This window comes from Oncorhynchus keta, chromosome 34 (assembly GCF_023373465.1).
Source record: "Oncorhynchus keta strain PuntledgeMale-10-30-2019 chromosome 34, Oket_V2, whole genome shotgun sequence".
In the NCBI taxonomy this organism is placed as follows: domain Eukaryota; kingdom Metazoa; phylum Chordata; class Actinopteri; order Salmoniformes; family Salmonidae; genus Oncorhynchus; species Oncorhynchus keta.
This window is the reverse complement of record NC_068454.1, coordinates 71,116,795-71,142,561: the sequence shown is the minus strand read 5'-3', so window position 1 is coordinate 71,142,561 and position 25,767 is coordinate 71,116,795. Positions and strand designations below refer to the sequence as shown.

General features: G+C 42.6%; 2 protein-coding genes across 6 annotated transcripts; both read left to right on the top strand.

Moving 5' to 3' along the window:
• The first annotated feature begins 53 nt into the window (after positions 1–53).
• On the top strand, positions 54–2,855 carry LOC127915205 (tRNA selenocysteine 1-associated protein 1-like). 2 transcript variants are annotated; one of them, XM_052494612.1, is made up of 7 exons: positions 54–151; positions 642–739; positions 915–1,014; positions 1,225–1,277; positions 1,539–1,695; positions 1,786–1,819; positions 2,006–2,855. In XM_052494612.1, the coding sequence occupies exons 1-7, from the start codon at positions 128–130 to the stop codon at positions 2,149–2,151; spliced, it is 612 nt and encodes a 203-aa protein (XP_052350572.1). In that variant the 5' UTR covers positions 54–127; the 3' UTR covers positions 2,152–2,855. The 2 variants fall into 2 exon arrangements, with proteins under 2 accessions (XP_052350572.1, XP_052350571.1); XM_052494611.1 differs by having other exon boundaries at positions 56–224.
• A 2,601-nt stretch (positions 2,856–5,456) lies between these two features.
• stx12l (syntaxin 12, like) lies at positions 5,457–15,986 on the top strand. Of its 4 annotated transcripts, none has more exons than XM_035751416.2 (10): positions 5,457–5,610; positions 6,613–6,749; positions 7,201–7,270; positions 11,566–11,659; positions 12,050–12,187; positions 12,340–12,386; positions 12,516–12,627; positions 13,065–13,137; positions 13,299–13,381; positions 15,304–15,986. In XM_035751416.2, the coding sequence occupies exons 2-10, from the start codon at positions 6,650–6,652 to the stop codon at positions 15,394–15,396; spliced, it is 810 nt and encodes a 269-aa protein (XP_035607309.1). In that variant the 5' UTR covers positions 5,457–5,610; positions 6,613–6,649; the 3' UTR covers positions 15,397–15,986. The 4 variants fall into 4 exon arrangements, with proteins under 4 accessions (XP_035607309.1, XP_035607310.1, XP_035607308.1 ...); XM_035751417.2 differs by having other exon boundaries at positions 5,459–5,610; positions 6,595–6,749; positions 12,343–12,386; XM_035751415.2 differs by having other exon boundaries at positions 5,459–5,610; positions 6,595–6,749.
• Positions 15,987–25,767: the final 9,781 nt, after the last annotated feature.

Genomic DNA, 25,767 nt, shown 5'->3' with positions numbered 1-25,767 from the left:
TCTTGAACGCACCAAGATCACCAAAACGTTTTAAGAAATGTGACGCAATGTGGAGGACTTTTACTATCCCATAATGCAACAGTGAACGGCACACCCCCAACCACCAGCCACAAATCCTCTAGTCTAGATGGCAGTCTGTAGATTTACCACGGTGTGTTATGAAGCTCCACTTACGTTGGTGATCTGAAATTGTAAACAAAATGAGTTGCTTATGGATGGGTAATGTAAGTCCTGATATGTTATTATAATAACGTTGCATGCATAGAAAACTAGCATTAGCATATCCTAGCTCTTGTGTGACTCCCACTTTAGGATAGCTAGTGTTACCAACCCTCAGTGCTACCACCATGCGAGCAACTAGCTCGTTAGCTAATAGATGCACCCTCAGGCATTTTCATTATTTGGCCAACGTTAACTAGTTCTTGCTCACTGACAAGCCCTAAAGAACCCTCTAGTCTCATGAAGCCTGTCATTTCCAGGTGATAAAGACCACCAAGTCAGTGACCCTGAAAGTCTGAGAATATGTTCAGTTGAATGTAGCTAGCTAGCTACATTAAGTTACAGGGTGTAGGTAACTTACAGTAGCTACCTAGAGTAGATGTTTTCTGTTCAACTTAGTGTTTTTCTCTCATCCCCTGTAGTTAGAGCCTTACATGGACGAGAAGTTCATCTCTCGTGCATTCGCCACCATGGGAGAGCTTGTGGTGGGGGTGAGAATCATCCGGAACAAAATGAACTGGTAAGACGGGAGAACATTAGGCTACTGCAATAGAAGGGTAATGACTGATATACTTTTTTTTTGTCTTTGGGAATGTCTAGTAACTGTATATTACTATCACTATTCAACAACAGAAGAAATTGCACAAACAAGACACGTACATGTATGTGTTTTGGTCCTTCTTCACCTTGTCTAGGGGTGCGGCAGGCTATTGCTTTGTTGAGCTGGCGGACGAGGCCACTGCTGAGAGGTGTCTCAGGAAAGTCAACGGAAAGCCTCTCCCTGGAGCCACACCGGTACAGGGCCACACACACACAGCACTTAATGATTCCATATTGATTTCCAATCTCGAATCGACCCATACCTCCTTCACCTATCTCAGGCACTCTGTGAGAAGATTGGATATGTATAGGGTATATGGTGAACTCTTGATATACCCATGAACTTTATTAGAGATAAATAACGTCTGGAATAATCCATTCTGAGCAAAACTCTCTTCTCTCCAGCCGAAGAGGTTCAAACTAAACCGCGCCACGTACGGAAGACAAGGAGAGAACAGGTATGTACTGCATGCCTCTGAACTTACTTTGTCCAGGGACTAACAGAGCCTCATTTCATACAGTAGAGAAGGTAGTTGTGTGTAGATGAAAGAAGGCACTTTTACTCCATTCGTCTGGTATGTTCAAGTTGTCTCCCATCACGGATGTAGGAAATATCCCAAATAATCCACGCTTTTCATTCATTACCCATTATAAATAGCATATTGATTTTGAATAAATATTATGTTTATTCATAAAGGTTTTCTTTCCTGTATAAACAGAGGTGGTTACTCAGACAATGGGTACAATCAGCCATACTCATACAACAACAGCCAGTGCTACCAACAGTACCCTGACTACTACTCCAACTGGGGCTATGACCAGAACACGGGCAGCTACGGAGGTTACAACTACAACCACTATGACTATAGCAATCAGGTGTGTTCTCCCACCCCCTCCACTCTATCGCTCTTTACATATAAATAAGCGGTACTATGTTGTGAGGAAAGATCTGTCTCTTTGTTTTAGGGTTATGGGGAGACTGAAGATGATGGATTGGAGTGTGAGTGCTCTGTTTTCTTTCATTTCTCATTATACAAAAAAGCGGCTTAAGTATTTGACACTATTTGACATAATGTATTGAACCCAGGCCAGGAGTATAGCCTACAAACTGCCCAGTCTGTCTGATCTTCATGGCTCTCGTGCTGTGCCCCTTTGTCTGTGTGCCTTGTGTGTGTGCCTCCTGCAGACCCCATGGTGGCACTGGATGTGGTGGCAGCCAACAGGCAGTACATGGAGGAGAGTGAGGAGCTGTATGATGCCCTCACAGACTGCCACTGGCCTGCCCTGGAGCCTCCTGGTCCTACTGCTGCTGCCCCATCCAAGGCACAGTAGAGCTAGCAGACCCCCTGGTCGACAGACAGCAACAGTCAGACTCTCTCAACCTCTCGATGTGGATTGTTTGGAACAGCCCAGTGTGAAGGTTCAAAGGGTAAAGGCATCTCGTCCTGCCTGCCAAGAGTAGCTGGTCTTCAGTGTCTCGTACACTTGCAATGAGCTAAGCTAAGCGAACAGACCACAGTGTATGATTCGTGTGAACCCAGCTCCAGTGACTGAAAGGATGCCCCCCTCATGTTTGAATTTTTATTTTTATTGCTCACCCCCACTCATTTTTGGGGGGGTTATTGGGCACTGGTTTGGGTCCAATTGCCCAATGAACAGGCTTTTTCATATTTATTGTCCACACTGGAAAATAGAATAAGATTGAAATATAATCCCTATTCGACACCCTATTCTACCTATTGATTATCTATCTAGGGTCACTTGCTTCTTATTGTGGAGTGGAAGACTGTGTAGTGGGTGTTTTAAACCTTTCTCCTCCACGTTATAATTTGAAAGCTGTGGTACAGACAATTGTTGATTCTGCTTTATGTAAATACTCATCAACAGAAGACAATGTGGAAGTGCGTGTATTCACTTTATAATATCTTACATGAATAATACATTATAAATGCTTAATAAATTAATATAAATGCTTTTATGTTTTTTAATATAATGAAATACTTTAATAAATAGGTTATGAATGCTTATTCTTCAGAGTTAAGTGTAACTGTTTCATCAATGTCAAATGCGATGTCCTGTATAGCAGGGTATGATGGTATTCTTTATGGCTAGTCTACAGATCACCTCATATTACTGTAGTAGAAATACAGTATCAGATCAGCTTGTTCAGTGATAATAGCTCCAAGACCACATGCTGACTGCAGCAAAGAATATCAGTATCTACAAGCTCACATCACCAGTATTCATATTTCTTGCTTTTGACGATAAATACTTGTGACATTGATGCTCTGAGACCGACATGTATTAAAATGTGGAATAACCTAATTCCGAAACAAACTTCAAGGCCCTAAAATAATCTGTTACTCTATTTGAAAATATTAACTACAAACCTGCTCTTGTAATAAGAGTAGAGAAGCACAAAAACTATGATATGTTTTTGCTCCATGCACTTGAAAATCCATCTTTACTAGTTTAAATTCACCAGATGCCCAGTAATTAATTGAGGGGAAAGTATTCCTTCCTAGAATCCTCAATTATAGGCTGGAATCAGAATCCTGAAACAATAGTAAAACAGCCATTCAGTTGGCATCTGGCTACCTCAATCATTCCACACACCCAGACACCAGAGAGAGTCTATCATTGCAGACTGTTCTCATAGACTCAATGTAACATAGTATACGTATATCCAGAACACTAAAATTAGTATGTTATGTTTAGTTTGGTATGCTTACATAGAAGGTTTCTTATGGCAAAAACAAAAGTAGGTTGGTCAGTCGGTTGAAATGGGTGGGAGGATCATGTGAACGTCTAACACCCCAAAGGTTGCGAGTTCGAATATCATTATGGACCATTTTTACATTTGAGGTAATTAGCAACTTAGAAACTACTTAGCATGTTAGCTAACCCTTCCCCCAACCCTAACCCTTCTCAAAACCTTAGTTAGCTAGTTAACATTAGCGTTAGCCACCTAGCTGACGTTAGCCACAACAAATTGGAATTTGTAACATATATGTTTTGCAAATTTTTAACATATTGTACATTTTTCAATTGGTAACATACGAACTGGATGATGGACATCAACAAATTAATACATACCATATGAAACGTAACATATACTAAATCAGTGGTCACCAAACAGTCGATCTCCAAGGAATTCCTAGTCGATCACCAAACATTTCTGTAAAAAACCCAACGATAAAGCCTTGCGTTCCAATTTTTTGTTTTGCGCTGTTGCCCTAGCACCGGGAAGGCAAAGTGTTCCCATGTTTAACCATTTCATGCGTCTGAAGGTAGAACTCCGCTTACCCGGCAGGCCTAGAGAACAACTCAAGTGCATCTATAGGCCTACAGCTGGCCAAAGAGATGGCTCAGATGACTGTGTCTGCACAGTTCCTCGAGCCATAGACTGGAAAAAATAAGCATCAAACGCACAGCAAAGTTGATACTGAGATTTAAAAACTTTTAAGACCATGCCTAGAGAGAGAAAACAGATACAGCAAAGAGCTGCTGTTTTTATGTGTAAGTTCATGTTTAAGTTGTTATTCAGCACTGTCAACATTTTGTTCAAAACCGCTATAAGCCATTAAATGTGCGTTCTCCCTACTTCCAAACGCTACAAACAGTACTGCAGCTGCAATGAATGAGTATAGCGAAGTGTTCCGATCAACTTGTCTCCTTTAATATCAAGGAATATTTCACTTTCTCTGGACATAGGAGTAACAACATGAATTGGTGCATGAGGCAGTTAACCCACTGTTCCTAGGCCGTCATTGTAAATAAGAATGTGTTCTTAACTGACTTGCCTAGTTAAATAAGGTTAAATAAAAATTATGCTCACTTAGCAGTGCTTCACGAGTAATACAACAAATCATCTATTACCAGTGTGATCATCTACCAGTTTTTTTTTCTAAATGGTCTGAGAATAACAACATTGGCAGGGTAATTCCAGCATAACCAATACGCAGTGATAATGTATTGGGCCTATAGCCTACTGCACAAACCTCATTGCTACAGTACTGTTTTTAATTGGTTAATGTTGCATAGGCTTATGTTTTTTAAGTCATGATTTAAAAAGTCAGTGGTAGATCTCAGCTTGCATTTTGACTAAATGGAATGTCACGGATTTACATACAGAATAATACGAAATGCTCTGAGACCATGTTGCAACATTTTACCCACTCAATCTGTTCATGTCCTACTAATGGGCCTGACACCGGCTGGTCATGTGAGTGCAGCTCAGTGCAGCAGCCTTTGGGATCCATTATAAGAAGCAGTGTGAAAGTCATGGGACAGGCACAGGGCAGCCTACTACTGCTGGTCTCTATTAAACCAAAAGGCTTAGTTATTCTATCGTTAGTTATGTTGACCTAGATTTTAGGACTGACTGACGGATGTTGCTCATAGTGGCTTGATAATAATGAACCTGCAGATTGAGTTGCACTCCAATCATATCCCAACGCTCATATCAGAGATACGAATCTGTCATCAACAGAGAAAGTAGTCTATAACCTAACATAAACAAATCCGAATTCATAAAATTAGTTACTTTTCTATCGGGATACACTTGACCCGAAGTGGCTATTTTACTTATGTAGTACAGATCTAGTATGTTGTTTCAGTTGACGAGTTTTTGTCTGCTGACTCAGAATATGAGTAGAGTAGCGACTTTGACACAATGACATGCGCACGCTGAAATACTGTGACGTCACATTATGGGCTCGGTCTTAAAGAAATCTCATAACACAGAGACATAAACTGGAAACGACGCGTTATACTGCAATCCCATTGAAAGTAAGGGTTTTATCATAATATTTTATTAACCATTTTACAGATGTAAGTAGAAAACATATTTATATTGATTGTCTACACTGGTAAAAACCACCCAGAAAGTAGGCTACGTTGCGACTGCCAGTGCCCCTAACTGTCAGTGATTCAATTGGATAGGCTTCGTTGTATCTACCGCGTTCAACACATAATATGGAACTGGTTACAATTGTTTCTAACCCAATGCAAAGTGTAGCTGTTTTCTTAATTAATTTGAATTGCTTGTCTTCCGCCTTTTAATTATGCTAGTGGCCTATAGGCTATACAACCCATTGAACCCAATAGCCTATATGAGCATGTCAGACTGACTGAGGGCTCTCTATAAAACATGTTGAATGTTATTCCGGCTTGTCGCTGTCACTTTATATTTTTTTTGCCGAGATTTCAGATGTTATGGTTGAATAATAGTGTTAGACCGAGGCTAATTCTTAAATAGTCATTCATGTTCAATTGGGCTATACTATAGCCTACAATCATGAAATGAGCAGCTCACAGAATTGTCTAATTAATAATCAGTTAACATGATAGCAACGTGACCTCATATCTTGGTCATGGTTGATCCGCTGAATACAATTTCTGGGATATTTTTTTGCAACAGTAAACTACTGTTATCTGGGCCATTATAATGAAATAGAGCGCAAAATAGACTGGTATTTTTGTTATGTGCACATGGATAGCCAGCCTACAGTCGGCTCGGGTGCCTGCCGAACCTTCGCTCCGATTGTAAACAACCTGCGTTCATGACGAAATGTGGCCTAGCCTATGCGGCAATGTGCACTGTAAGTTGTCGATATATTATAGCCCACCCATGTGGTCGGATGGAGGATAAACCACAACTATTTTTCCTTTCAAGCCTTACTCTTATGTAGCTTCAAGTGATGATATTATATGTACTCTGATAATGGTGCTTGTTTGATTATTTGAAGGCTGCTATATGTGACTGTATGACAGGTGTGTCCAACAATTCAGTTCCCACTACGGAGTGTGACAGACACCAGGAGCAAGGATGTCATACGGGAGAACAGACAGCTACCACTCGCAGCCGCGAGACTTCAGCAACCTCACCCAGACATGCAGTGTCAACATCCAGAAAATCACACAGAACAGTGAGTGGTGAAATGAACAAGACAGTGACAGAACCCAGTGTTCTACTGCTGCAAGCGACACCTTGTTGCAATGCACATTTCCCTATATGGTATATTAAAGTAGGCACATTCTATTCTATAACCTACCCTAACATCAGACACTCACACTTTGGACAATTTACTATCACAAATAAGTCTAGGAGGCTTGATGTTTTGGGTCTATTTGTGTCTTCCACCTACTTCTGATCTCCTCTCTGAAATGAACTAGTATGAGGCAGAGAGAGATGTCTGAAGTCAAGAAGAGGACCTTCAGAGACAATAATAGCCTGAGTATGCCTACAGTATATAGTGCTCTATTTAGAGCGAGAGAGAGAAAGAGGGATAAAGAGAGAGAAGTGTTGTTCTATCCTGCGTTCTCAGTTCCCCCTTCTCTTAGTTCAGCTCACTTCACAGTGTTTGTTTTGCTATACAGCTGGGCAGATCAAAAACATGCTGTACCAGATGGGGACGAGGCAAGAGACCCCAGAGCTGCAGGACAGACTGTGAGTACTACTGACACTACTGCTGACTACTCCTACAGTTAGTCTTTTCCACCACTGATGGGGACAGCAAGAGACCCCAGAGCTGCAGGACAGACTGTGAGTACTACTGACACTACTGCTGACTACTCCTACAGTTAGTCTTTTCCACCACTGATGGGGACAGCAAGAGACCCCAGAGCTGCAGGACAGACTGTGAGTACTACTGACACTACTGCTGACTACTCCTACAGTTAGTCTTTTCTACCACTGATGGGGACAGCAAGAGACCCCAGAGCTGCAGGACAGACTGTGAGTACTACTGACACTACTGCTGACTACTCCTACAGTTAGTCTTTTCCACCACTGATGGGAACAGCAAGAGACCCCAGAGCTGCAGGACAGACTGTGAGTACTACTGACACTACTGCTGACTACTCCTACAGTTAGTCTTTTCCACCACTGATGGGGACAGCAAGAGACCCCAGAGCTGCAGGACAGACTGTGAGTACTACTGACACTACTGCTGACTACTCCTACAGTTAGTCTTTTCTACCACTGATGGGGACAGCAAGAGACCCCAGAGCTGCAGGACAGACTGTGAGTACTACTGACACTACTGCTGACTACTCCTACAGTTAGTCTTTTCCACCACTGATGGGAACAGCAAGAGACCCCAGAGCTGCAGGACAGACTGTGAGTACTACTGACACTACTGCTGACTACTCCTACAGTTAGTCTTTTCCACCACTGATGGGGACAGCAAGAGACCCCAGAGCTGCAGGACAGACTGTGAGTACTACTGACACTACTGCTGACTACTCCTACAGTTAGTCTTTTCCACCACTGATGGGAACAGCAAGAGACCCCAGAGCTGCAGGACAGACTGTGAGTACTACTGACACTACTGCTGACTACTCCTACAGTTAGTCTTTTCTACCACTGATGGGGACAGCAAGAGACCCCAGAGCTGCAGGACAGACTGTGAGTACTACTGACACTACTGCTGACTACTCCTACAGTTAGTCTTTTCCACCACTGATGGGGACAGCAAGAGACCCCAGAGCTGCAGGACAGACTGTGAGTACTACTGACACTACTGCTGACTACTCCTACAGTTAGTCTTTTCCACCACTGATGGGGACAGCAAGAGACCCCAGAGCTGCAGGACAGACTGTGAGTACTACTGACACTACTGCTGACTACTCCTACAGTTAGTCTTTTCCACCACTGATGGGGACAGCAAGAGACCCCAGAGCTGCAGGACAGACTGTGAGTACTACTGACACTACTGCTGACTACTCCTACAGTTAGTCTTTTCCACCACTGATGGGGACAGCAAGAGACCCCAGAGCTGCAGGACAGACTGTGAGTACTACTGACACTACTGCTGACTACTCCTACAGTTAGTCTTTTCCACCACTGATGGGGACAGCAAGAGACCCCAGAGCTGCAGGACAGACTGTGAGTACTACTGACACTACTGCTGACTACTCCTACAGTTAGTCTTTTCCACCACTGATGGGGACAGCAAGAGACCCCAGAGCTGCAGGACAGACTGTGAGTACTACTGACACTACTGCTGACTACTCCTACAGTTAGTCTTTTCCACCACTGATGGGGACAGCAAGAGCATCACTAATGAAATATATACAGTTGAAGTCGGAAGTTTACATACACTTAGGTTGGAGTTATTAAAACTCTTTTTCAACCACTCCACAAATTGCATGTTAACAAACTATAGTTTTGGCAAGTCGGTTAGGACATCTACTTTGTGCATGACACAATAAATTTTTCCAACAATTGTTTACAGACAGATTATTTCGCTTATAATTCACTGTATCACAATTCCAGTGGGTCAGAAGTTTACATACACTAAGTTGACTCATTCCATAAAATGATGTCATGGCTTTAGAAGCTTCTGATAAGCCAATTGACATCATTTGAGTCAATTGGAGGTGTACCTGTCGATGTACATTTACATTACATTTAAGTCATTTAGCAGACGCTCTTATCCAGAGCGACTTACAAATTGGTGCATTCACCTTATGACATCCAGTGGAACAGCCACTTTACAATAGTGCATCTAAATCTTTTAGGGGGGGGGGGTGAGAAGGATTACTTATCCTATCCTAGGTATTCCTTAAAGAGGTGGGGTTTCAGGTGTCTCCGGAAGGTGGTGATTGACTCCGCTGTCCTGGCGTCGTGAGGGAGTTTGTTCCACCATTGGGGGCCAGAGCAGCGAACAGTTTTGACTGGGCTGAGCGGGAACTGTACTTCCTCAGTGGTAGGGAGGCGAGCAGGCCAGAGGTGGATGAACGCAGTGCCCTTGTTTGGGTGTAGGGCCTGATCAGAGCCTACACCCAAACAAGGGCACTGCGTTCATCCACCTCTGGCCTGCTCGCCTCCCTACCACTGAGGAAGTACAGTTCCCGCTCAGCCCAGTCAAAACTATTCGCTGCTCTGGCCCCCCAATGGTGGAACAAACTCCCTCACGACGCCAGGACAGCGGAGTCAATCACATCCTTCCGGAGACACCTGAAACCCCATCTCTTTAAGATGTATTTCAAGGACTACCTTCAAACTCTGCCTCTTTGCTTGACATCACGGGAAAAATATTAAAAATCAGCCAAGACCTCAGAATTTTTTTTTTAGACCTCAACAAGTCTGGTTCATCCTTGGGAGCAATTTCCAAACGCCTGAAGGTACCACGTTTATCTGTACAGACAATAGCACGCAAGTATAAACACCATTGGACCACACAGCTGTCATACCGCTCAGGAAGGAGACGTGTTCTGTCTCCTAGAGATGAATGTACTTTGGTGCGAAACGTGCAAATCGATCCCAGAACAACAGCAAAGGACCTTGTGAAGACGCTGGTTGAAACAGGTAGAGAAGTATCTATATCCACAGTAAAACGAGTCCTATTTCAACATAACCTGAAAGGCTGCTCAGCAAGGAAGAAGCCACTGCTCCAAAACCGCCATAAAAAAGCTAAACTACGATTTGCAACTGCACGTGGAGACAAAGATCCCACTTTTTGGAGAAATGTCCTCTGGTCTGATGAAACAAAAATAGAACTGTTTGGCAATAATGGCCATCGTTATGTTTAGAGGAAAAAGGGAGTGGCTTGCAAGCCGAAGAACACCGTCCCAACCGTGAGGCACGGGGGTGGCAGCATCATTTTGTGGGGGTGGTTTTCTGCAGGAGGGACTGGTACACTTCACAAAATAGATGGCATCATGAGGGAAGAGGAAAATAATGTGGATATATTGAAGCATCATCTCAAGACATCAGTCAGGAAGTTAAAGCTTGGTCGCAAATGGGTCTTCCAAATGGACAATGACCCTGTCACGACTCCTACCGAAGGTGGCTTTCCCCTTCCTGTTCGGGTGGCGCTCGGCGGTCGTCGTCGTTGCCGACCTACTAGCTGCCACTGATTCCCCCCCGTCTGTTTTTATTGGTTACACCTGTTATGCATTGTGGTGATAAGTTGGGCTTTATTAGTCAGCCGGCCCGCCTGTTTCTTTGTGCATGATTGTTTGTGTAACATTTGTTTATGTTGGAGTCAAACGTGTTTGTTCCTGTTCGTGGGTTTTTGCTGGACTGTTTTAGTCTCTGTGTTTGGGGCATTTGTTTTTTAGCGCCCAGTGTTTCGTGGGGTGGCCTATGTTCGCCGTGTGAGCATTAAAGAGCACTACCTTGAACTCTCTGTTTCCTGCACCTGACTTCACACCCACGACACCCAGATCGTTACAGACCCCAAGCATACTCCGAAAGTTGTGGCAAAATGGCTTAAGGACAACAAAGTCAAGGTATTGGAGTGGCCATCACAAAGCCCTGACCTCAATCCTATAGAAAATGTGTGGGCAGAACTGAAAAGGCGTGTGCTGAGCAAGGAGGCCTACAAACCTGACTCTGTTACACCAGCTCTGTCAGGAGGAATGGGCCAAAATCCACCCAACTTATTGTGGGAAGCTTGTGAAGGCTACCCGAAATGTTTGACCCAAGTTAAACAATTTTAAGGCATTGCTACCAAATACTAATTGAGTGTATGTAAACTTCTGACCCACTGGGAATGTAATGAAATAAATTAAAGCTGAAATAAATCATTCCCTCTACTATTATTCTGACATTTCACATTTTTTAAATAAAGTGGTGATCCTAACTGACCTATGACCGGGACTTTTTACTCAGATTAAATGTCAGGAATTGTTAAAAAAAAAAAAAAAACTGAGTTCAAATGTATTTGGCTAAGGTGTATGTAAACTTCCGACTTCAACTGTATGTATGCGTGTTTGTGTGTTTGCTACTCACAGCCAACAGGTACAGCACTACACCAACCAGCTGGCCAAAGAGACCAACAGACACCTGAAAGATCTGGGCTCCCTGCCTCTCCCTCCCTCTGAACAGGTGAGTGGAAGTTATATGCATAGATACTGTATATTTTTGTATAGTTCTTTGGAAGAATTCCACATCTATGAACTGGTCCCAGATCTGTTTGTATAAGCATATCTGGGACCAGGCTACAGCAAAGTCCTACTAATACTAACATTTTAACTAACTGTATGTCGACATTCTTGTGTTCTGTTTCCTGATACAGTATATCATCTTATCTAACAACCCAAATGTGTAAATCATATCTAACTCTGGCGAGGACATCTCACTATACAGTATATCCTACTGTATCTATTCTATTCTGCTCTGCTCTACTCTATTCTATTTTACTGTACTCTGCTCTACTTTTCTGTACTCTACTCTACTCTAATCTACTTTACTGTATTGTGTGATTGATCCTTCCAGAGACAGCAGAAGATCCAGAAGGACCGACTGATGAATGACTTCTCTGCAGCGCTCAACAACTTCCAGGCAGTCCAGCGACGGGCGGCTGAGAAGGAGAGGGAATCAGTGGCCAGGGCCCGGGCCGGGTCCCGCCTCACGGTAAACACCCTGCTTTCTCATAGGCCTAGAATTAGCCATCTGTCATAGTCACTCACCAATAGTGTTATTAGAAATGCATTGTCATATTACAGACTTATTAGTGTAATGCAATGTGAATGAGTGTTTCAATGATGGGTTTGTTTTTATTTCAGCAGGAAGATGAGGGGAACGTCGATGAACAACTTGTTACATTTGAAAAGTAGGTACACAGTGGAGGTAGAATCCTATCAAATATACTGTTCGAATAAAAATGTTAAGTTGTAACAAAGGCGTGTGTTTGTGTGTGTCTGTGCCCGTTTGTGTGTGTGTTTGGTGTGTGTGTGTGTAGAGATGATGATGACTGGAATCAGAGTCAGACCCAGCAGCTGGAGGAGCCAGAGGTCACAGAGGAGGACCTGGAGGTCATCAAGGAGAGGGAGACCAACATCAGGCAGCTAGAGGTACTCACCCAGCTACCAGCTCCACTCACATTCCATACAGGAATCACAAAGCTACACTATATTTACATTTTAGTCACTTGGCATATTGTTGAACTCCAAATCGACCCTTTGCCCAAACTCTGTGAAAGTCAGTGGAGGCTGGTGGGAGGACCTATAGGAGGACAGGCTCTGTGTAATGGCTGGAATGGAATAAATGGAACAGTATCAAACACGTCAAACATATGGAAACCACATGTTTGATACCGTTCCATTTATTCCATTCCAGCCATTACACAGAGCCTGTCCTCCTATAGCCTGTCCTCCTATAGCCCTATTCCCGAGTATAGCCACTCCTGTAAATCTGACAGGACTGGGGTAGGGGGTAGGGGGTAGGGTTCGATTTGGACATCAGCCTAACTAACCCTGGTGGTGATATTCTCCTTCTCCTCTCCGTCCAGTCTGACATCATGGATGTAAACCAGATCTTTAAGGACCTGGCTGTGATGATCCACGACCAGGGAGAGATGATCGGTTAGTACACGTGAAATGGATTTTCTCCCTCTCTGGTTTGATATCATGCTGGTTCAGAAGGTTGCTGTCTGTGATGGTTTAGAATTCCATCTGATACTGTATCAGTCCTGGCTCCTGTGACCCTGTCCTTCACTGTGTCACCTCTCCTCTCTGTTTCACAGACAGCATTGAGGCTAACGTGGAGAGTGCAGAGGTCCATGTAGACAGAGGGACCGGACAGCTCCAAAGGGCCGCCTACTACCAGGTAGGGCTGTGACAATCATGGAATGACCACCATTATTGTCATAATTGTAATTTTTTGTTGAAAAATGTTTGAGCTTATAATGCATCTTTGAAAATTAGCTATAGCATACCTAATGAATACTAGTCTAATAAAAAGCATGAGCTGGCGCACACCCAGAGAACATTTTTTAGTGTAGAGGTGCTGACTAATGGAGAATATACCTAATGTTGTTTTTATTCCTAATGAATACAACACAGCTTTGGTGATACCCCTGTCGTGTCTTTGGCTATGCCGGAGTAAGTGATTTGACATGCTATTCTATAAAATATTTTTTCTGTAATTAACATTACCTGATTAAGCTAATCAGGTAGATAATTAACTAGAATGTAGGGGCACCACAATATAATGTTTATAGAGCTGTTACCTTCTGAATAAACTCTTAAAGACCTAGTAATCTTTTACATCAGTAACAGTCAATATTTAATCGTCACCTTATTTCAGTCTCATCTGAAAGTTATAAATTATTGGTTATCTTCACAAACCCTGCCTAACTAGTTGAATCAGCAATACAAAATTTGCTTTAATCATTTATTTACTAAATACCTAAATAATCACACAGAATTACATATACACATAATGTATCATACATTGATTACAAATGAAGGAAAACGTCCCTTCTCTGGTCCTCTGAAGACTGTCTAGTGGTGAACTGGAGCGTGGTAGAATGGATACTCTGTCCGTCCTCTCCTAGCCCCCGTTTAGCGGGCGGAGGGGGTAGCACTTCTTTAGTGAATAAGAGTTCAAAGTTCACACCAAGTGGTCATACTTTAAGCTCATGCTATATTCTGGCTGGTATAGTCGAAATTCATCCTTCCGGCATGTAGGTCGTCACCTTCACATTGAAATTCGATGCCAATTGCGTTAGGTTCTTGCTGATGTTGGCTTTGTTGTGTAGGTGGTCTTTGTCCTTTTAACGTGGGGACTCCCAGTCCGCACGTCCTTGGAACAGGAAGTTACATTTTCGTAAAGGGGCTTATATAGGATTGGGAGAGAGGGCCGTGTTTCGTAGTTTACAACCAGTGTCTGTTCACATGGGCGGGGCCACTGAGTTGAGCATAGTTTCTCGATGATAAACCGTTCTCTCATTTAAGAAGCTAAAATTACATAGAATCTTTTCACAAATAGTTTCATATTTAAACATTTAAATTGCTCAACAATTCCATGTGAATCTGATAACTAGAATGTGTCGACTTTCCAAGATACAGTTTATGTCATCCTGTCATCAGTAATCATGCCTCAGACGCAAACTGAACTGACATCATATTCATTAAGTCCCAACGCATATATTCAACTGGTTGGATTACCGAAATATGGTTCCGTTTCCCTCCTTTTAGATGTGCCCAGAATCTCAAAGTTAACAAAGGGCTTTTTCAAGAGTCAACTCTATAGAGTAGAGAGAGAGAAATGGGGGGGGGGGGGTTATAAAACTCCCCCATCAAGCCAACGTCATGACACGCTTGTCTCAAAAACTAATGGTTTTGACCATTTGGAACTTTTGGAAAGGAAGCTTTTCCTCCCAAACGTGCCATTCTGCTTGTAAAATAACTTTACCCTCTTCATGTAATAATGGAAAACTGCTATTGGGTAAACTATTTATACATGAAAATAAAGTTTAATCCCCCCCTCCTAAAACGTATTAAGACCATTCTGACAATAGTTTTGGTTATTGTCCATACTTGTCGTTTACACAATTATACAACGATTGTGTCAGCCCTACTACCAGGTATCAACACCATCACAACATGGGCTGTGTTTGATATGTAGATAAGTCCGAACACTCTGTTGATGATCAGCGTCATTCATTTAACCAGACGAGTCAGTTAAGAACAAATTATTATTTCCAGTCACAAATCACGGCCTGTTTGTGCTCCCTCCCCCTGTAGAGGAAGTCCCGTAAGAGGATGTGTATGCTGGCCATGGTGGTGTCTCTGGTGGTCACCGTCCTGGCTATCATCATCTGGCAGGCCATCAAATGAGAGGACAGGAAGAGCACTGGGGAAGGATTTTAATGGTACATCGCACTGACAGCCTAGAATGGCTTCCAATGGAACTTGTGAGTGAGTGAGTGAATGTGTGTGTGGGGGGGATGGACGGGTGTGCACGGGCGTGCTTTCAAGCAAGATATAGACAGAGGCGTAAGGAATAGATTGTATAAATTCTCTTCCCCATCTGTATATATTATATACTAACTGTTCTAACACAGCCCTGCACTTACTTCCATGTCAGAAATGCAAATCATCTCTGTCATCATTACATACATTACTGTGTTAGAATATGTCTGATCTAATGCAATATTGCACAAGTTTGTATGTATATAAATTCCATGTGTACGGTTTGATATGGTTTATTTTCTGCCTCCCTATTCTCTTCATGCTGTGAATGTCTGATTCTCATCCAGATATCTTATAGTCTATAGTATTACCACAAGGATATGATGTAGTTGAGATAAGGAAGAGTCCTTTGATAGCACACAAACAACAAACAAAGTGTTTGTATTATTACTATGATTATTATTATTATGATTATTATTATGCTCACTTTCATTAATAAAATCAACTGTTCAAAGAGTCCCGACTGTGTCACGCATGGCTATGTACGTTCCACAAGATGGCGCTGTTATACCGGTATTATGAGGTAAACTTATAAGGTTACACAAGAACCATGTAGTCTACCATGCTGTTATTTAGCTATTAAACAAGTCAATATATACTAAAGAGAGTAGTAGTCTTGCAATTTTGCAGTGGTATTGATGTGTGGTAGGTTGGTTAACATACTGGTACCTTAATAAAACATGTTTACCATATGTTTATAAGACACTGTCCTGCTAACTATGCACAAGATTAGAGATCATTTCCCATGGTACTGTAATGGGGATTTGCAGTGGTGCTGACGGTTATTGTGGAGGCTGTCAAGCTCGACTCACACCTCTCCCTTGTGATTAGTGCGCTAGCCTAGTTTACCCCTGCTCCAGGTCTATTACCTACGGGTGTTGCCTTTCCAGGTCTTGTCCCAATCCTCGTGCCCTGCTGATTCCAGCTGTGGCACCAGCCTTACAGTCAATGGTCGCCAGGGTGGGGGAAACCTGTAATAAAAACCACTCAGCAAGACAGCTAACTCAGGGGATAGGGCGACCAATAGTTCCCCAGACTCTCCTAGGACTGTAAGATACATTCTCCACTCGGCAACTGTCATTATTAAAATAATATTTTATTTTACACAAACCCATCACCTGTGGACCTGGAGTTACTCCCTGTAATGGAATTACTGTTCCATGAGATGAGAGGTATAGTTACCGTCAGGGTTGGGTAGGTTACTTTCTAAATGTAATCCATTACAGTTACTAGTTACCTGTCCAAAATTGTAATCAGTAACAACTTTTGGATTACCCAAACTCAGTAATGTAATCTGACTACATTACGTTACTTTTAGATTACTTTCCCCTTAAGATGCATTATAAGAAGACAAAAATGACATCTATTTCAGGATAAATCAATGTTAAAGTTTACATAACTGGCCATAAATGGATGTTAAATTTAATTTCAAACTTCTTCAGGCTAGGGTCTATTTTTCTCCACTTCCTGTCTGACTGACATGCCCAAAGTAAACTGCCTGTTACTCAGGCTGAGAAGTCAGGATATGCATATAATTGGTACCATTGGATAGAAAACACTTTGACGTTTGTAGAAATGTTAAAGATAATGTATTAGAGTATAACACAATTGATATGGTAGGAGAAAAACCAAAGAAAAACCAACCAGAATTTTTTATATTTTGAGAGCCCATGCTCTTACAATGGAAAGCTATGGGGCATATGCAATTCCAGCTCACAGGTTTCAGGGTTTCAGGCTTGTTTCTTCCCAAATGAGGAAGAATTTTGAGTTTTGGTACTGGGAGTCAGAGTTGGAAATCAGTCTGTGCACGCGCGACGAGGAGGACATGCACCTGCTAATTTTACTTTCCTATTGAACATACTTATTTCCGTATTAAATATTATAGTTTAATTACATTTTAGGGTACCTGGGGATTAGATAGAAACATATTTTGACTTATTTTAACAAAGTTTAGTGGTAGCTTTTTGGATTCCTTTCTCTCCTGTTGAACGAGTGGATTACTCAAATCGATGGCGCCAACTAAACAGACCTTTTGGGATATAAAGAAGGATTTTATCTAACTAAACAACCATTCATGTTGTAGCTGGGACCCTTTGGATTGCAAATCAGAGGAAGATTTTTAAAAAGTAAGTGAATATTTCATTGCTATTTGTGATTTTATGAATCCTGTGCTGGTTGAAAAATATTTTGATGTGGGGCACCGTCCTCAAACAATCGCAAGGCATGCTTTCGCTGTAAAGCGTATTGTAAATCGGACAATGCAGTTAGATTAACAATCATTTAAGCTTTTAACCAATATAAGACAGTTGTATGTACCTAGATGTTTAATATTCATCATTTTTATGATTATTTATTTGAATTGTGCGGCCTCCAATTTAACCAGAAGTTGTCAGCCCTATTTATGGGTTGGTTATGTAGGCTTCTTCTAACCTATTGCTTTCTACTACATATAATACTGTGATTAAATTATATACTTTGGTTTTTAATGTAAAGTTATCAGAATTCCAGTAATTCCAATAAATGTTATACCCCTTACTCTTCAAGAATAGGACATTGAAATATGGAAGTATAGATTAGCCTAATTGTTTTACCTGAGCATGATCCCCAAACTAAGGACTTATTAGCCAGCCCTACTGTTGTTTATGATTTTGTTGTCATGGAGGACTGATTGGGCTCGTTGATTTGAGTTAAATGCTGCGTTACATGGAACGGCATGCTTTGAGCACTGCTGAAAAGTGCTGTTTACCTGTGAAAAATGAATGCTATATGCTGCATTTGCTATAGGTCTATTGTTTACCTTTTTGTTGGTGACACTTTGATATATTGATAATATGCAGCTGTTTAAAGGGCAAATCCACAGATTAAACAATAACAAAACAGTGCCCCGCCTCTGTTATGGTAAAAATCTGAGGGATGGGCCTACAGAAATGTAACCACTCTGCGATTAATAGACAGAGCTATGGATGCAAAAATCCATGATATAAAAAATATTGATAAATCAAAGAATGGATGTAGCAACAGATTGCCACTTTAACTCTATCAAAAGTGTGCAAGTTTGAGCATGTGTCCATTTGGCCTATGCATTAATTTTCAGCATGAATCAGCATGAATTAGATTGAGCAATAAAAGCCCTGCTTTTATTCCATAGGCTTGGATCCACACTATTCAACTGTTGCAAGAACCCAGTCCCCTGATTTCAAAAACAGTGATTTATAGGCAGCTTAAACTTGTTGAATTCAACCGTTGGTTCAAATACACATTTAGATTGTGAACAGCCATCCACAAGAACCACAATCCAAAAGGCACAAATAGCTAAAAGAGAGAGCAGCAGTGTGATTCACATCAATGCGCTATGTAGATATCAGTAATAAGTGAAATCCAAGCGTTTATTCAAATTGGATAATCTTTAGATGCCGACAGCAGTTGCACCATTGGAAGATACAGTTGAAGTTGAAAGTTTACATACACTTAGGTTGGAGACATTAAAACTTGTTTTTCAACCACTCCACAAATTTGTTAACGAATTAGAGTTTTGGCAAGTCAGTCAGGACATCTACTTTGTGCATGACACAAGTAATTTTTCCAACAATTGTTTACAGACAGATTATTTCACTTCTAATTCACTGTATCACAATTCCAGTGGGTCAGAAGTTTACATACACCAAGTTGACTGTGCCTTTAAACAGCTTGGAAAATTCTATAAAATTATGTTATGGCTTTAGAAGCTTCTGATCATTTGAGTCAATTGGAGGTGTACCTGTGGATGTATTTCAAGGCCTACCTTCAAACTCAGTGCCTCATTGCTTGACATCATGGGAAAATCAAAAGAAATCAGCCAAAACTGCAGAAAGAAATTGTAGACCTCCACAAGTCTGGTTCATCATTGGGAGCAATTTCCAAATGCCTGAAGGTACCACGTTCATCTGTACAAACAATAGTATGCAAGTAAACACCATGGGACTACGCAGCCGTCATACCACTCAGGAAGGAGACGCCTTCTGTCTCCTAGAGATGTACGTACTTTGGTGCAAAAAGTGCAAATCAATCCCAGAACAACAGCAAAGGACCATGTGAAGATGCTGGAGGAAACAGGTACAAAAGTATCTATATCCACAGTAAAACGAGTCCTATATCGACATAACCTGAAAGGCCACACAGCAAGGAAGAAGCCACTGCTCCAAAACCGCCATAAAAAAAGCCAGACTACGGTTTGCAAATGCACATGGGGACAAAGATCCCACTTTTTGGAGAAATGTCCTCTGGTCTGATGAAACAAAAACAGAACTGTTTGGCCATAATGACCATCATTATGTTTGGAGGAAAAAGGGGGAGGCTTGCAAGCCGAAGAACACCATCCCAACTGTGAAGCACGGGGGTGGCAGCATCATGTTGTGTGTGTGCTTTGCTGCAGGAGGGACTGGTGCACTTCACAAAATAGATGGCAAAGTTGTGACAAAATGGCTTACGGACAACAAAGTCAAGGTATTGGAGTGGACACCACAACGCCCTGACCTCAATCCTATAGAACATTTGTGGACAGAACTGAAAAAGCGTGCGAGCAAGGAGGCCTAGAAACCTGACTCTTTTACACCAACTCTGTCAGAAGGAATGGGCCAAAATTCACCGAACTTATTGTGGGAAGCTTTGACCCAAGTTAAACAATTTAAAGGCAATGCTACCAAATACTAATTGAGTGTATGTAAACTGGGAATGTGATGAAAGAAATAACAGCTGAAATAAATCATTCTCTCTACTCTTATTCGGACATTTCACAGTCTTAAAATAAAGTGGTGATCCTAACTGACCTAAGACAGGGGATTCTTTTACTAGGATTAAATGTCAGGAATTGTGAAAACTGAGTTTAAATGTATTTGTCTAAGGTGTATGTAAACTTCCAACTGTAGCTGTGGTGCTATAAGTGGTCTTCATCACCAAGAGATGATCTATCTGTCATTCCTCCCCCGCTCTCCGTCTCCGTCACCTGCCACTTTGGCTCAATGGTTTATCAAACCGCCCTCCCCTCTTCTTCTCCCCTTCATCTACACTGATTAGGAAAGATTTGCTAAGTGGAAACAATATGGTGGAAGCTTATCGTTAGGATGTGGCTTTAACGTGGTCAGATCTTTCAAATCAGTGCAATGAAGGAGAGGAGGCGAGGAGAGAACAGACTTTTAGACAATGTAGAGCGAGCCAGTGAGTCAGTCCTCTTGTGTTAGTCACACACACCTCCCTGGTCCTCCTAGCTGTGACTATGCAAGCAGCTTCCTGATTACTGGAGTGGGACCTACAGGTACACTGGCTAATGAAGAAGACAAGGAAATGAAGACTCTCTGCTCCTGGACATGTGTTCACATGAGTGTGTGTGTGGGAGAGATGGAGAGTTTACTGAGTTTGACTGCAACAAAGCAGAACCAATGGCTCTAGCTAGCTACCAACTCTGTGAAGCTAGTTGGGATATTTTTAATGCCAGTACTTTATGTTGGGGACATATTCAGAGTGATGTGTGTGACTGGAGCTTTGAACTCTGGAAAGAGTGTCTCTGTGTGTGTGTGTGTGTGTTTGTTTGTTTGGTTATACACTCTAAAAAAAAGGGTTCTTTGGCTGTCGCCATAGGAGATCTCTTTTATGATCCGGGGAGAACCATTTTTGGTTCCATGTAGAACCCTCTGTGGAAAGGATCCAAATGGAACCTAAAAGGGTTCTACCTGGAACCAAAAATGGTTCTTCAAAGGGTTCTACTATGGGGACAGCGGAAGAACCCTTTTAGTTTCCAGGTAACTCCTTTTTTTCTAAGAGTGTAGGAGCCATTTAACAGGCTCCATACTCAGAGTTTTGACAGGCTCCATACTCAGAGTTTTGACAGGGGCCATACTCAGAGTTTTGACAGGGGCCATACTCAGAGTTTTGACAGGCTCCATACTCAGAGTTTTGACAGGCTCCATACTCAGAGTTTTGACAGGCTCCATACTCAGAGTTTTGACAGGCTCCATACTCAGAGTTTTGACAGGAGCCATACTCAGAGTTTTGACAGGCTCCATACTCAGAGTTTTGACAGGCTCCATACTCAGAGTTTTGACAGGCTCCATACTCAGAGTTTTGACAGGCGCCATACTCAGAGTTTTGACAGGCTCCATACTCAGAGTTTTGACAGGCTCCATACTCAGAGTTTTGACAGGCTCCATACTCAGAGTTTTGACAGGCTCCATACTCAGAGTTTTGACAGGAGCCATACTCAGAGTTTTGACAGGCTCCATACTCAGAGTTTTGACAGGCTCCATACTCAGAGTTTTGACAGGCTCCATACTCAGAGTTTTGACAGGCTCCATACTCAGAGTTTTGACAGGCTCCATACTCAGAGACACCGCTCACCTTTTCTCTTTTTCTTCAAGTCCAAAAAAACAGAAGAGTCTCTTGTTCGTCAGAAAGAATGAATAAATGAATGTCTCTGGAGCACAGAGAGAGAAAAGGTCAGAAAAGAATCCACCGTCTGAGTCTCTCATTATACGAGAGGAATGAGAGGCACTTCATTTTCCATATTCTCTTTAACCAGAGGCCAGTCCCTTTTCTCCTTTTCCCTTTCCTGTCGTGTGTGTATTTGTGTGTGTGTGTGTGTGTGTGTGTGTGTGTGTGTGTGTGTGTGTGTGTGTGTGTGTGTGTGTGTGTGTGTGTGTGTGTGTGTGTGTGTGTGTGTGTGTGTGTGTGTGTGTGTGTGTGTGTGTGTGTGTGTGTGTGTGTGTGTGTGTGTGTGTGTGTGTGTGTGTGTGTGCGTGCGCACATGTCTGTGCGTTGTATAGACCCAGAAACATTTCTGCGAGGCTGATCTGCTGCTCTGATGGACACATACAGGATGAAGACAACGAGGAGGAGGAGGATGGCCTGTTTTCTATTCTCCACTACGAGATGCAACAGATTCTCTCTGCAACAGGAAATCAGAGTAGGCTAATACATGGCTCTTTTTGAGGTAATGACAAATTTAAAATTCTCTAGTTCCACTCCCAGGACAATCTCAGTCCTCCTGTCAAATCTGGGCTCTGGTAGCCTATCAATATGTTGCTGGTACCTGTAGTTACATTACTTCATTTGTATTTGTATTTATTAGGGATCCCCATTAGTTCCTGCCAAGGCAGCAGCTACTCTTCCTGGGTTCCAAACACATTAAGGAACTTACGTTACACATTAAACAAAAGATAAAACAATACATCGTGTAACATTATTACACCACTACATATTTACAATACAAAATGTATAATAACCATAAAACAATATTACAATGTATGTGTATGTAAAGTGTGTGTGCTAGTGTGTGTTGGGTATAAATTAAACACAATATTCTCTTCCTTCATAGAATATGTGCCATAATATAATTGTAAACCAATACTTTCATAGCCTCGTTGCAATATAAGGCTTTCAGAGACAAACAAACCCACACCACTTTCTTCGTCTGATCTGTCTTTCATCCCCACCCCAGCTCAGTCCATGTATCTGTCTGTCCCCTCTACTCACCCCAGAAATCTACCTGTCCCCCACCCCTCCTTACATGCCCCCAGTTCTGTCCCCTTCCTGTAGCTCTGTGTTCCCCTAACACGAGGCAGCAGGCCTGTCACCCTGCATTTGTAGAGCTGGACTGCCTCCTGGGACTGTGTGTGTGTGTGTGTGTGTGTGTGTGTGTGTGTGTGTGTGTGTGTGTGTGTGTGTGTGTGTGTGTGTGTGTGTGTGTGTGTGTGTGTGTGTGTGTGTGTGTGTGTGTGTGTGTGCGTGTGCGTGTGCGTGTGTGTGTGTGTGTGCCTCCCAGGACAGTCTGACTCATTTGTATGCAGGAATGGAAAACTATCAGTTCCATGGAAACAGGGGTCAATCATAGCAGATCTCCGTCTCGCCTGTCAGTTAATGAGGAAATAATTGAGTTCATCGTCCAGACTCCCAGATGAAGGAAGGGACACAGGAGAGTATGTGTGGTATGTATGTATGTGAGTGTGTGGTTAATAGTTATGGGCTTGTAGGTAATGGCTGCATCTAATGGAGAGTAATGGGACACTATCACAAGCCTGTCCCTTGCCGGACTTATCTTGTCAATCATGGTGTGTGTGTGTGTGTGCATGACAAAATACATCAGTGTATCTTTGCATGAGTAGAGTCATTAGAGTTGGCGTACAGTGTGTGTGGTTTCCTCAGTCAATCCAAGGTCCAGGGTCTCTGTCTGGGGAGTCTCTAAAAATAACCCTAATGACAGTGCTGAGAATTCTCTGAAAGAGATTCATTACGCCTCGGTTTGAGATCACCAGTGTTGTGTGTGTGTGCATTTGTCTCTGTGTCTGTATGTGTGGAGTGTCTGTAGGGGTGGGTGTATTTGTCTGACATACTTTATTATCTCCTAACCAAAGTTAGTACCAGACATCCAGATATCCCTACATGCTCATACCTATTGGCATTTTTCATACCCACCTGCTCTCTCTCTTCCCTCTCCCTCTATCTGTCTCTGACTGTCTGTCTCTCTTTCCCTCTCTCTATCTGTCTCTGACTGCCTGTCTCTCTTTCCCTCTCTCTATCTGTCTCTGACTGCCTGTCTCTCTTTCCCTCTCTCTATCTGTCTCTCTTTCCCTCTCTCTATCTGTCTCTGACTGCCTGTCTCTCTTTCCCTCTCTATCTGTCTCTGACTGCCTGTCTCTCTTTCCCTCTCTATCTGTCTCTGACTGCCTGTCTCTCTTTCCCTCTCTCTATCTGTCTCTGACTGCCTGTCTCTCTTTCCCTCTCTCTATCTGTCTCTGACTGCCTGTCTCTCTTTCCCTCTCTCTATCTGTCTCTGACTGCCTGTCTCTCTTTCCCTCTCTATATGTCTCTGACTGCCTGTCTCTCTTTACCTCTCTATCTGTCTCTGACTGCCTGTCTCTCTTTCCCTCTCTCTATCTGTCTCTGACTGCCTGTCTCTCTTTCCCTCTCTCTATCTGTCTCTGACTGCCTGTCTCTCTTTCCCTCTCTATCTGTCTCTGACTGCCTGTCTCTCTTTCCCTCTCTATCTGTCTCTGACTGCCTGTCTCTCTATCTGTCTCTGACTGCCTCTCTCTTTCCCTCTCTATCTGTCTCTGACTGTCTGTCTCTCTTTCCCTCTCTCTATCTGTCTCTGACTGCCTGTCTCTCTTTCCCTCTCTATCTGTCTCTGACTGCCTGTCTCTCTTTCCCTCTCTATCTGTCTCTGACTGCCTGTCTCTCTTTCCCTCTCTCTATCTGTCTCTGACTGCCTGTCTCTCTTTCCCTCCTCTATCTGTCTCTGACTCTGTCTCTCTTTCCCTGTCTCTGACTGCCTGTCTCTCTTTCCCTCTCTCTATCTGTCTCTGACTGCCTGTCTCTCTTTCCCTCTCTATCTGTCTCTGACTGCCTGTCTCTCTTTCCCTCTCTATATGTCTCTGACTGCCTGTCTCTCTTTCCCTCTCTATCTGTCTCTGACTGCCTGTCTCTCTTTCCCTCTCTATCTGTCTCTGACTGCCTGTCTTTCTTTCCCTCTCTCTATCTGTCTCTGACTGCCTGTCTCTCTTTCCCTCTCTCTATCTGTCTCGCACTACCTGTCTCTCTTTCTTTCTTTCTTTCTTTCTTTCTCTTTCTCTCTTTCACTCTCTCTCTCTCTCCTCTCTCTCTCTCTCTCTCTCTCTCTCTCTCTCTCTCTCTCTCTCGGACAGATGAAGACCTAAGGGATAGATACTTCTCTCCCCTCGCTCTGCCAAGGTTGTTTAATGCCATGGCCCAATTAAGACCATCTCTCTCTAAGTTAATGAGGGAGAAGGTCCACCATTTGCCAAACCTGAACTTACACACACACACACTCACACACTCACACACTGGCGTGTGGAGGGTATAGTCCTATTTATAGACATGTTGGGTTTATGATAGTCTTTGTATAGTTGGCAGGCTACTGGTAGCTGGCACAATCTACATCACATTCTCCCTGTGTTTAAATGTAGTTGCACACTCACGTACATACAGTGCTTGAATTAGTCCGGTGCACAGCAACACCTCTAATGTTGTACTGCTTAAGTATGGGTTTTGTTCATCTCAGACTGGAGTGTGTCCCGGGGGATCAACACTGCTCCAATATTTACTCTACAATATGAACATTGACTATGTCGCCTAAAATGTACCAACACTTAAAATGAGTTGCCCCTCTTTTATAATGAGATTGAGTTTGATAACCAGGGTAGTGTGTTGGTGAGTGTATATGTTTCGTGTTCTGAGCAGCCCGTGGTG